Raw genomic sequence first — 12644 nt, 5'->3', positions numbered from 1 at the left:
CTGGTTAAGTCACCGATGGCAAAAAAACACAGACAAATGACTAAAACTGTTAATGTTAGTTTGTTTTTATAAATACAATTTTAAAATCCGGACTTTACCGGTGAAACGAACCAGTTTAAGCTCGACAATCTATTAGTAGGGCTGTTAAATCAGAAGCCGTGGATAGCAGAGAGGCAGACTAAAAGGGGCTTTAAATTATTTATTTACAAATACCAAGCCTACCCATTGCAGCTGTTTCCTTTGGAGTCGAAAGTTCGCTTTAAAATTAAGTATTTGCTGTGTTTGCAGAAGTTACTTGAGCTACAAAATTACAGTAGCGAGAAAAAAAATAACTAGAACGTTATTAAATAGTGACAAACATAGAAAAATGGCGGGGGGAGGGCAGATTATTCAGCCGTAATCTAAAATAAATTAGGCCACTAGGATAAATGAAGTGCCTGTGTTTATCAGATCTGGGCCAAAGTTTTCACGTTTAAAAAGGGGTTTTGCATGTTTTCTCATAAGCTGGAGAAAAATGTGATTGAATGTTAAAACAAACAAACAAACAAACAAACAAACAAACAAACAGCTGCAGAAGCTTGAGACCATTATACCTTTTTTTGAAAAATGTTCAATGGTGCCGTGTCAAAGGTCAAGAACATGCCCTGTTTGAAATATTTATGAAAACTACTGTTACTGTGTGTGTGTTGGGGAGGGGGGGGGGGGGGGGTATGGGAGCAAGAAGAATGATATGTGAGAGGAAAACTGTACGTGGTTTCTGATTGTCCTCTCATTCTCAGACACCCACACACACACACACACACACACACACACACACACACACACATCTAACGCCATCTGAGTCTATCTTGCCTCCTATACCCTATTCCCTTGGTCTTGTTCTCTCATTTCACACATACTGAAGCCCAACCCATCAACAACAGGCCTAATACACACATACGCCCAACAGACACACACATATTCTCTCCTCATTACACTCCCTTTTCCTACTTTGATGATATGCAAATATCCCTCCTACCCTCCTTCCTCTCACTCCTCCCTTCCTCCCTCTGTGTCTCCCACAAGCAGCAAGCTTACACACACACACACACACACACACACATCACACGCAGGCTAATGCGCTGTGGCAGCGTCCACAGACAGGCGGGGAGGATCAATTTTTCACCCAGTGTGCTACCGATATTCATAAGATAAGGCCACAGTAGACAGAGAAGAGAAAGAGAGGGAGGGAGAAAGGTGGGGGAAAGAAGGGAAACAGAAGAGATGGGGATAATGGCGAGTTGGTGTAATGACGGGGAGGGAGTATAGAAGAAAGGAAGGGTGTCCAGGAATAAGGGTGAGTGAGAAGAAAAGTGAAAGGAATGGAGAAGACGAGGACCATGGAGGTACTACGGAGGGTGAGAACGGGTGAGAAAGTGGAGAGGGTGGGGAAGTCTCATGGGTGTGTGGGAGGGTGGAGGCAGGATGAGTAAGTGGGTTAGGGGTGGTATGAAAGGGGGATGGGGTGTAGAGAGGGCTCTGGGGGATGGGATTGGAAATGGATAGGGTGGTAAGGGAAACCGAGGGATGGTGTGTGTGTCGGTGTGTGTGTGTGTCTGTGTGTGTGTGTGTGTGGGGGGGGGGGGGGGGGGTATTTTGCTGACGTGCTCTCTTATTGGCTTGTTCAAAACCTGGGGGAGGGGCAGCCACAAACCATACTCTCACCAGCTGTAGGGAAGAGCAGAGAAACAAAGAGAGAGAGCGAGAGAAGGATGGAGGGGGGCAGATAGGTTTTAATGTTGATATTCTGGTCTAATTAGATTCCTGTCTGAGTGGCGGAATGAATGGTGCTGATCATATAGGAACAGAGCAGAGCAGAAGAGGAAGCAGGCTTTGTTTGAGTTGGCGAATTCTGTTTTTTGTACACACAAGGGGCTCTTGATCTATAATTGAGACGCAGAGAGGAGCAAATTGTCTACACTGCCTCTTTTGGATACATCCAAACTCTCTTGCAGTCATGTTGAAAAAAGACCAAATGTCTTCTGTAGAGCAACTAAATTTTAGATGACGCGTCATTGCATTTATCATATCAGTGTTACCTAAGCATTATGCAATCAGCTTTTGAAGGTTAGACGTGACAACGACGATATTTAAAACGACCTGTGTATGAGAAACTCCCCAACCTTAGACATAAATTTCACTACAAAAGTACGCATTTGCCCGTCTACAGTGTAACATAAAGATACTTGACTGTTTTTAAACATGTCCATAAAATTAAAAGAAGATTAAACAGAAAGCTTTAAACAGCACGGAGAAAGAAATACCATTCCAGCACACACAAGAAGGCAGATTGAGTGCCATGTGTTTGTGGAGCCCAGCTGAACCCCGCCTGCTAAACCAGTCCGCTGGCTGTGACAGACTGTCAGGCAGGGAGAGAGGGTGGTGTGTGTGTGTGTGTGTCTGTGTGCATGTGTTTGAAGAGAACAAGATAAGAAAGAGGGGAGAAAATGAGACAAAAAGACAGACTGACCAGTATAGACAAACATGAAGGAAAGAGACGTAAGAGAGGAGGTATATTGACATACAAATAGAAAGAGAGAGGGGTACATATTGTAGTACATATGATGAGAATGGGAGACAGAGAGAGCAGAGTAGAGGAGGCCAGGCTTTCTGTGGCTTAGCCAGACTGGAGCGGTGGGACTTGGCTGGCTGTGGACCCTTGGCTTCACTATTAAAGCAAGAGGGAAAAAAATCACAGTCAAAAAATGAAAAGGGCAACAAGCTATGCCAAGAATGCACAGGCAAGAAGCAACACATTAGGTTCGTTCCTTCTGCCTGCCTTACTGTTTCCTAAAGCAGATCTAAACAATAGGTGGGACCAGCCTTGAGAACCAAGCACTGTGCAGTCAGAACCCTACTTAGTGACTGAGAGCTCATGGCAGCTTTTCCCTTTGGGGTATATAGGTACTCTATTCTATCTATTTCTAACAGTTTTCCTCTTTTTTGTGCTAATAGGTAGCCAGTCATCTTAGGCCACCTGCTCTGACTGGATCCACAGTCTTTATTTGTCAGCCAGGTGATATTTTTATGTGAAATGTTTAGAGCAAAGACGAACATGTTTGTCATGGTTCCAACATTAAATAGAAAAGAAATATCTAAAATATCTTCTGCATTATTGTAGAGGACATTTTCCTAAATGAAATCTGGCCTATTTTGTAACTTTGAAAAGCATCCAGTTCCCACTATAATTTAAACTGAATTCTGTAATCGTGAACAAAGCTTGGTTTCACAGTGCTGGCTCAGAAGCTGGACACAGTGGGTTTTTTTGTTTTGTTTTTTTACTACCGCTACTACAAAAGTTTCAAATGCTGGATGATTCATCAAACTGTCATGTTGTTGTAACAATACAAGACTAGAAGTTTAGGCATGCTAAAAGTTCTGTTAACCTGACACTACCCAGCAAACATGCCCACTCCAGGCCTGTGTGGGCCCCTGAGGGCAGACCTAAATGGCCCACAGTGGGTGCCTGTATGTGCCTCATTGGCATGGAGGGGCCAGTGAGGAATTTTTGTGCAAGCCTACAATAGGTTACCCACAGAAAACCTTTATGGGGACCTAAAAGGTAAAAACTTCTGTGGCCCCACACTGGTCTTCATTGTGGAAGTCCACAGTAGGCTTGCCCATAACCAATACTGGTGTCCCAAAGGCAAAACTGCCATGGGCCCCATGTGGGCACACTCAGTTTGGGCCTGTGTGGGATAAGTGTGGGTTTGCCCTGTCCACAAAGCCCTACAGTTCACCCACAGCTACTCACTGTGGGCCAACATGGGTATGTTTGCTGGGTAAATGTAATGTTTTATGGTAGTGGAAAACATTCTAAGCAGAGAGTACAGCACAGTCTGCTGGGAATGGGGATGGGGGGGGGGGGGGGGGGGGGGTGTCAGGTATTTAGTTATGAACCAAATTTAGGTGCACATTAGAAAATTTTCTGAATTATTATTATTATTATTATGGGACCAGAGGAAAAATCTGACCATTCACCCTGAGATGGATATAAATATCTGCACCAAAATTTGTCTAAATCCATCGACCAGTTGTATTATTTTAGCTAGGCTATGATGGGACTAGAGAAAAAGCCAGCAAAGATATGTAAAGAAAAATAATAAAATAGAATAGAATAGCCCTTTATTGTCATTGTACGTGTACAACAAAATTGTAGTTGTACATGTAATCACAAACAAAATCATAAGCCATTCAACATTTATTGGGATATCTTAGGTTTATTTAAACAAAACGAGGAGGATCAATCAACTGACTGACCAACTTGTCGCTTACAAAGAAGAACATCATAAAAATCTGTTCACTCCAGTTTGTTAAACAGCTCTTGAAGTTTGCTATCACAACAGTTTTTGCTGTCTTGTGCATCATGTTCAGTTTTTGGTGAGTGTGTGTGTGTTAGTACTCAGTCTGTTGCATGTGCGGGGATGGCATTTTGGAAGCGACATTAGACATTTGGGGGACTGGTATTGTTTATAAGCCCTATGGAGAATTGAAAGCCTAAGCAATACTGGCATCTGTTTAATTTACTGTTCATGCACACACACACACACACACACACACACACACACACACACACACACACACACACACACACACACACACACGCACACACAGAGGTTGTCACGAGCCCATGAATTCAGAGGACATTATAATGACTTTCTTTAACCTTAACCACAACTACTACTTTCCTATCCTCAACTCACTTTATACTCACCTTAAAACTACATTATGGAGATTTTAAACGTGCACACATTATGGTACCATAATATAAGTCAGTCGCTGATGTACACACAACAAAGACTCATGTACAAAAAAGAAAAACAACAGAATGAAAACTGACTGACCCAGCCACTCACATCTACTAATCATGTAGTAATAGTTGCCATTTATAATCATATCACTGCATAGAGGCATGAAGGGACTTATGGGCTTTGCCAGATTATGAGTGAAAAACAAGGACTTTTCCATCCACTCGTACCCTTAGTAGAGGATTATAGCCTTTAGATTGTTTGACTCCATGAAGACTGTCACAGAGGAGGATATTTGTGAAAAACACACCCCAGGAATGGCTTACCACACCACAGTGCAAGCAACCAAAATATCCATCTGACTGTTCCAAATGCACACCAGAAAGGCTTGTAACAGCAAAGGGTGAGAGACTTAGTTTTGGCTTGGTTACAAAGGCGTGAGCTGTTTCCCTTTCTTTAACAATCTAGTGATTATCAAAGAGGCAAAGAAAATTCATCTTGAAAACTGATATTTATACATCAACAATGAAAAGAGGCAAGTTCAAAAACAAAAAGGCATTCTCTGCACCTCAAAGAGTTACCACCAACTAAATCACCATGTGGTCCTTTGGTTATCTTCATTTGTCAAATGTTTGAAATGCTGCTTGATTTTCTTTGCCATATGTCTTGTACTGTGAGGCTGACTATGTGTATGCAGTTGAGATGCAACCCTAAAGCCATGTCATATTCTGGGCTTTGAGGAGAAAGAAGGATGCCAAGAGCTGAAACGTGATGACTAGTGGGTGTGTGAGAGTGAGTGGGGAAAAAAGAATCCTTCCAAAGGCTCTTTTTGGCTGTGTATATGTGTGACTGTACGTTCATGTGTACGCACATGTGATCAAGAGTGCATTTATGTGTGGGAAGAAGGAATCCTTCCAGCCGTTTTCTTTCCTGAGCCTCTTCCTGTGTCCCCTCCACCCCTCTGCATACAATTCTCAAAGCTGGCGTCGGAGGGTTTGGCCTATACAAGATCCAACCCACCAGAGGACACAGAGGAGAGAAGCCAGTGTTTCTCTACCTCTCTCTCTGTGTCTTCCCAAGCTCTGTCTCTTTCCACCACTCACTGAATGTTACTGTAAATCCTTCACTTCATACACACCATATTCCCACATCTCTCCATCCAGTGTGTTGGTGTATCTCATATGACTTGGCAGAAGTGAACCATGCATATGTGCTTGCCAGTACGGGAATGTGTCTGTTAAGAGTTTTGGCAGTTTTCTCAGCATAGCCTCACCAAGAGATCCACTGGGAAATGTGGTTTTAACGCCTCCTCTCTTCTTTCCACTTCTTTCCTTTCTTTTCCTTAGTTCACAATTACATTACTTCTGTTTCTCCATGCTCCACTTCTGTTTTCTTCCTAATTCTATCCCCTTTCCTTCAGTATTAAATTTTCTGCAATTTCAACCTGTGGAAATCTTTTGCTTCTTCTTGCTTTAATGACAACGGTCTCTCTTTCTTTCTGCATATTCAAAATCTGCTCTCTATTAAAAGCACATCATCATTTGCATCAAAAAACACTGCATGCATACAGGCCTCTAATTCAGGATGTAGCTCTCCAAGCGCTGTCCACACACAATGAATGCTGATGGAGAGACATGATAGGTTATCCTGTAGGGAAAGCTGGTCAGATGAAATACCTACTTGGTATTCCATCCCTCTGCAAAGCATGACACACAGGAGAGGGATGCCGGTAAATATGCAAATGATGAAATACATATATTCCATGGTTTTCAGAAGTTCATCAGCTGCAGTAATGATTTGCAGATGTTTTCGGCACGTCTAAAGGCTGAAAAAGAAACACTTACTGTAAAACATTGACTATGTATTGAAAATACATATGAATGCATGTGTCTATATACTATTTACTCTTGCATTATATTCCAAATATAGGACTTTTTTAATCCACAACATTTTTCTATCATCTAAATTGTGAATGTAGGGTAGAAAAGATGTGTTTTTGTCAAAATTATTGCAGAAGAACAACCGCAAACATATCTTACAATGCAACTTAACAGTGAACAGTTGTTGACTGTTAAGTTGAATGTGATATTTGGCCCTTTTAGCAGCTGCACATGTATGTATTATTGAACGGGGAGTAGGAGTGCGCTGCACAAAACACCCTTTTTTCTGACTTTGCACCTGCACTTTTTAATTTTCAATTTAAAGATATCACTGGAGAGAATTTGTCACATTTCAGTTACTCACTCTAGAGCTACAAAAAGCATCACTAAACTTTTTCATATGTAGCAGCACCCCCTAAGACCTTAAATAGATTTTCATGTGTATGCTGGTGGAATTCCCCTTAAGGATTAGAAACAACTAGTCAGTTTTATGGCATAATGCTCCCCGTGTCTGAAACATTTAGCTTTTAATTATTCCTAATTAACTTTTACTTAAGTAAAAAGTACATGGAGTTATTTTGCTCTGAAGTACTCTTAATTAACTAAACCATCTGAATAAGTCTTCCATCACCATAGTTTCCTGGATACTCCTTGATTCAGTTCAAGATTGAAGATTCAAGAGCTTTATTGTCAATACAACAGTATACACAGTATACACAGTATACAACGTAGCGAAATGCTGTTTCACCCCAAGCCCCTCATGGTGCATTTATAAGTATATAAAAGATATATCTCCAAGAGATATAAAACTAAGAATTACAAATAAATAACATGCTAAATTTTGGTAAAATTAAGGGATAAAAAGGTACTAATTACTAACTATACAATACTATACAATACTATAGTAGTAACTATACAATGCTATAATGATAACTATAAACAAAGACAGTCCAGAGACAACACAAAGTGTATTGTGCAGTAGGTATTGAATACCAGGTTGAAGTTATTGTCATGATATTGTAGACAAGACAGGGCGAAGACATGTGCAAGATGGAAAATGTGCAAATATAATATAATTTAGATATGTGTTCAGCAACTATGAGACTGAGTGTAAAAATAAGCATATTGTTCCCAGGTCCAGTTCGTAGTGGATTAGCGGAAGTTTTTGTTGTTTTTGAGTCTTTTGGTGAGTATTGTAAGGTGTTTGTAGAGGTGTATGTGTATATCAGTCCTTTGGTGGTAGTGAGTGGACTGCTTGGGGGAAGAAGCTCTTGCAGAGTCTGGTCTTTGGTCCTTGATGCTGCTAAACATCTATTTCAGCCATGTATAAGCCCAGACAGTGATAGCAATCGAACCACACAGACATTTGCCTGTCTTCCACAGTGACTTCAGTGGCCTTGTTCTGCACTCAACAAAGTTCATCACAGTTCATCGTCTTTGTCCCCGCTGAGCTGTAGTTGGCTACTGTCTCCAACCTTGTCTCGCTCATCTCTCCTCACCCCTGTCCCTCCCGAGGTCTGCTTCCATCACCTATCCCTAGGGGATAACTGCCTCCGCTGCCCAGCCCCATCTGTCCCTCCACTAGACCAGCCTCACCCTGACTCTCCCTCCGCACTTTGGCTGCAGCCTCTTTATGTGATGTCACTGAGCAGAAGGATGGCCTTTTTGGTGAGTGCATGTATGTGTGTAAATGGGTGTATGGTGTCTGTGTGAGTCAGTGAGCGGGAGGTGTGTGTGAGTATTTGACACACACACAGAGGGAGAGAGAGAGAGAGAGAGAAAGAAGACAGACAGAAAGAAAGAAAGAAGAAAAGAAAGGCACAAGTGTCAAGTTTCCCTTTTCAGTTCAGGAGCTCAAATCCTTGTTTTTAATCTAGAAAAGAGGGTGAAAAGAGCACGAAAAGGGAGAAGGTAGCTGGGAATTTGAGCTGGTGACAGATGTTTTTTGTTCCTTCTTTCTTTCTCTCTTTACAGTGTTATAGATGAGTGCGCAAAACAGTATATGAAGATATGAAAAGTTCACTGTAAAATAATGTGATTTAAAATATGTAAAATGATCAAATTATATACACACACACACACACACACACACACACACACACATATATATGAAAGAGACAAACTACCTGTCTCTAGTTTTTCCACTGATGACACCATTTACTGCTCAAATCTCAAAGTTTACTCTCTTCCTGTGACGTCTCACCACATCCTGGTTTTGACTGCACAAGATGCTGAGATGTCTACAGTTTAACGGTTTTCCTGTCACTTTTCAGTTCACACCCGTATTCACGCGATTTCGCTCATAGGACACTGTGGACTAAAAAGGTGCACACATAAACGCATATACTGATAAATAATTAGATACTATCATGGTAGGCTACTGTCCAATTTGCGGGAAGCCTGTCTACTTTGGTAAGTCTGACCTGTTTAATTTTTAAACTCGATGCAATTGTCTTCCTCTTTCTGTCTGGCACTTGCTTTACACGCTCTTTATCTGTCTGTCTACCATCTCTGTGGCAGATCAGTTTGGCATTGTCATAAAACTTGAAATCTGAAATAAAGCACAAATAATGAACAGGTGAAACCAGGTGTAATAAAATTAATAAAGGGCATTTTTTGGAGTTAACATAAGATTGAGGTTCACCTTGTGTTTTGTTTTCTTTCTGCAAAGTCTTATTATCTACATTAGACAAAGTGCAATGATATCAATATGTTCCTTAAATGCAAAATTGTTATCTATTTTCTTTTTAGAGGACAAAAAAAGGCATTTCACTCTTTCTTTTTAAGGCTTTTGGCTTTATTTGAACCATACATGCACACAAATGCACACACTCGTATCCATGATAACAACAGGATGTGGGTCTAGCCAAACGAGCATGCACTGCTCTTTGGGTTTCCTCCCTACCTCCCCTCTCTTTTAAACAAGTCCTTTTCCACATTCAGGCCTAGCCATTAGATCCACAAAATGACTCAAACCACCAGTTAGATTCCTCTTTGGTTGTTATTTTTGCTGTTAGTTTTTCTCGCCTGTTCATGCACCAGCTAAGTTCAAATTCTCTGATGTGACCTGCCCTACTTTTAGTTCAACATCACAGTCTCTGGCCTACTTGCACTGATGAGGCTAATAGTCTGTAACTTCTGAACCAGACACATGAAATCCAGACATTGTGTTATCAGAAATTGTATGAGATGCAAAATCCTTTTGACTTTTTAATTAAATATTAATAAAAATATCCGATCCTGCCTCTCATTAAGCTAGTCCATCTCTTCCTTTGGTGCAGGTGAGAAGAAGAGGTCCTTAGGGAGAGACTACCATCCTCTGTGTCTGAAGTGTCAGAAGTGTAACAGACAGCTCACCCCTGGACAACATGCTGAGGTATATAAGGACAACAACTGAGTCAATTAAGTATTCAAGGAAAGTAATATGAATGCAGTTTACTGAATGAGTAGGATGATGCTATAAATATGTGTTACTCGTTGTGTTTCAGTATGATGAGAAGCCATACTGTACACACTGCTATCTGAAGATGTTTGGACCGAGAGGTATACTGCCATCTCAGTATGAAAACACAAACACGCACAACTGGCCAACCACACGCTATTTCTGAATGCCTTTTCTCTGTGTAAATCTTTCTTAACAGGTAACAGGTAACTGACGTCGGTGTGGCACAGTATATCCCCTCAACAAAAGCCAGGATGAGGCAAAAATGAACAAATGCTGACATTTAAAAGATCCGGTTTATATAAGGCAAAAGATAAAGGAGTGAATAAATAATAATGAAGGACCGGAATATACTGTAAACCTTATAGGACAGAGTGAGCTCTCTTTGTTCCCTTTTGACGAATTAAAATATTTATAAATGTGGTAGAACTAGGCAATGCTATGTATATGTGACTGTTCACTTTTGTAATGTAAATTAATTTGGATGTAGAAAAGTGTGAGTCAGTGCAAATAAATACATTTTTTGAATGTTGCAGCATCAAATTCTGGTAGATGTCTAAGTTTTTAAGACTTTGCAATCAGGGGCTTACACTTTTAGATTTCTGGGCATGCGGCATGATTGTGTTCCCTCACAAACTAATAAAAACTCTAATCACCAACAATACAGATGCATGTAAAAAATTAGTTGGGCTAGAGGGTTCTCCCTCTCTCCCCCATCAAGCCGCCAGGGGAAAGGAGCAGGAATGGATAAGAGTGGTTGCTGTTGGCAGGGTAAACTAGATCTTCTGCCAGCAGAATCTACTGGAATGGGTGCTACAGTGAGGCAAACATGGGGCTCTCTCTGTCAAACACACACACACACACACACACACACACACACACGTGCACGTGCAAGCAGTGTGTCTGCAGTGTGCCTTCACTGCTGCAGGAGCTTGTCACCCAGTGGTGGGTGAAGTGCACAGTTTCGATGCACACGCTCTCGCTCTCTTTTTTTCAAACACACACTGGCACGCATATGAAAAAACAAAACAAAACAGAGATGTGGTTGATGCGTTTTCCTGTTGAGTGTCATGTGTCACTCCAGTGACATTTCAGGTGTTTGCTCTTGAAGGTGAGATGGATATTGAAATAAAGGGTGAAGAGGCTGAAAAAGAAATAGTATCGAGAGAGGAGATGGACAAAGGGAGAGAGGGTTTATTATGACATCTAGCAAAGAGTAAGCAGAGATATACCTGTCTAGCCTTCAGTGTGCCTTTAAAACTGTCCATCTCCTTCTCCTTTTTCCAGATCCATATTCTATCCCAAGCACACCAAGCCTCTCTCACCTTCCATGTCTCCTTCACCCTCTAACCCCCTACCTTGATAGATCACATGACTGCTGTGTTACCAGCTGGCTGACTGTTCATTTGCAAGTGTTTCAGCTACACTCCCTTATTAGAGAGACGGGTGGTGGTGGAAGGGCAGAATTATAGGTGGAAGGGTGGCAGAGGGATGAGTGGGTGCTATGCAGACCACTGGGTGATTGAGGGGCACTGACAGAACTGAAAGAAAAGAGAGGGAGCTTGAATTTATAGGCGAGACAGGAAGAGAGAGAGGGGAAAGTAAAACAGAGGGATGAAAAATTACCATATTAAGCCTTGCTAAGTTAATGCAGAGGTTATTCAATTTGCATTAATTCACCTTGGGTCGAAACTGGAAAATTGAGCTAAATAAAAAATGTCATTATCTTACCATGAGGTGGCAGCGGGAAAGGCCCATGTGTGGATCCAATATTAACTTCAGAGGCATTCTAAACCAGTAACTATGCTTGCCACACTTCAAACAATGACACTTGATGACGACTTGAAAATAGTATTTAAGTATTTTACAGTAACTTTTAAAAAATGTATAAAGACTAGACAATTTTTGCTTGTGAGGCGATGCGTTGCAACCATTTTCATTTATGTAATATTGTTGACATCTAGTGGCCGTGAATAAAACTGCTGGACTGCGTCGAGTCAGTTGAAAAGCCTGCACAGTAACCACTACAGTAACCACCAGAGTATTTTTGTATTAATAGCTTAGAAAATGCATTTTAATAAAACAAAAGAAATACTAACGTAGCCCTATCATGTGCCAATAATTCTAACTCAGTTCATGAATTTGAAATTCTTCAAGCACCGGAGAAGAAGACAGAAAGGACAAAACTATGAATATATTTGTTTTGCAAATAAATAAATAAATGCCAGGTCAGAAAAGGATATCTTGATAGCAGGTCTACTTAACATAGCTAATCTCTAATAAATAGCGTAGGAAGGTACGTGTTTATAGACCGACATGTTCTACAGCCTAATTTGTATTTTTTTTGTTTCTGTCTCTGACTTTGCAAATTGACAACTACGTTAGTCACACGGCAATAACAGAAGTAATGATGTAAAGCTCTCGAGTGTACTTGTCAACCGGGAATTTGAAACACGGGGGCTCGCTCACGTCTTTGAATTTCTTCGGCTTTTCCAAGCTGTACTTGAAGGCAACTCATAGCCAGCAGCGTCGTTT

At 41.1% G+C, this 12644-nt stretch overlaps 1 protein-coding gene across 1 annotated transcript; it reads left to right on the top strand.

Annotated features, from left to right (window-relative positions):
- Positions 1 to 8729: 8729 nt before the first annotated feature.
- LOC146708403 (cysteine-rich protein 1) lies at positions 8730 to 10677 on the top strand. Its single transcript, XM_085460281.1, has 4 exons — positions 8730 to 9079; positions 9949 to 10043; positions 10156 to 10210; positions 10309 to 10677. The coding sequence occupies exons 1-4, from the start codon at positions 9037 to 9039 to the stop codon at positions 10317 to 10319; spliced, it is 204 nt and encodes a 67-aa protein (XP_085316407.1). The 5' UTR covers positions 8730 to 9036; the 3' UTR covers positions 10320 to 10677.
- Positions 10678 to 12644: the final 1967 nt, after the last annotated feature.

This window comes from Copadichromis virginalis, linkage group LG6 (assembly GCF_057382275.1).
Source record: "Copadichromis virginalis isolate Kocher_CV1m ecotype Utaka linkage group LG6, C_Virginalis_male_GT1.1, whole genome shotgun sequence".
Lineage (NCBI taxonomy): Eukaryota > Metazoa > Chordata > Actinopteri > Cichliformes > Cichlidae > Copadichromis > Copadichromis virginalis.
Note: the sequence above shows the minus strand (reverse complement) of the source record. Positions and strands in the feature narration are given on the sequence as shown.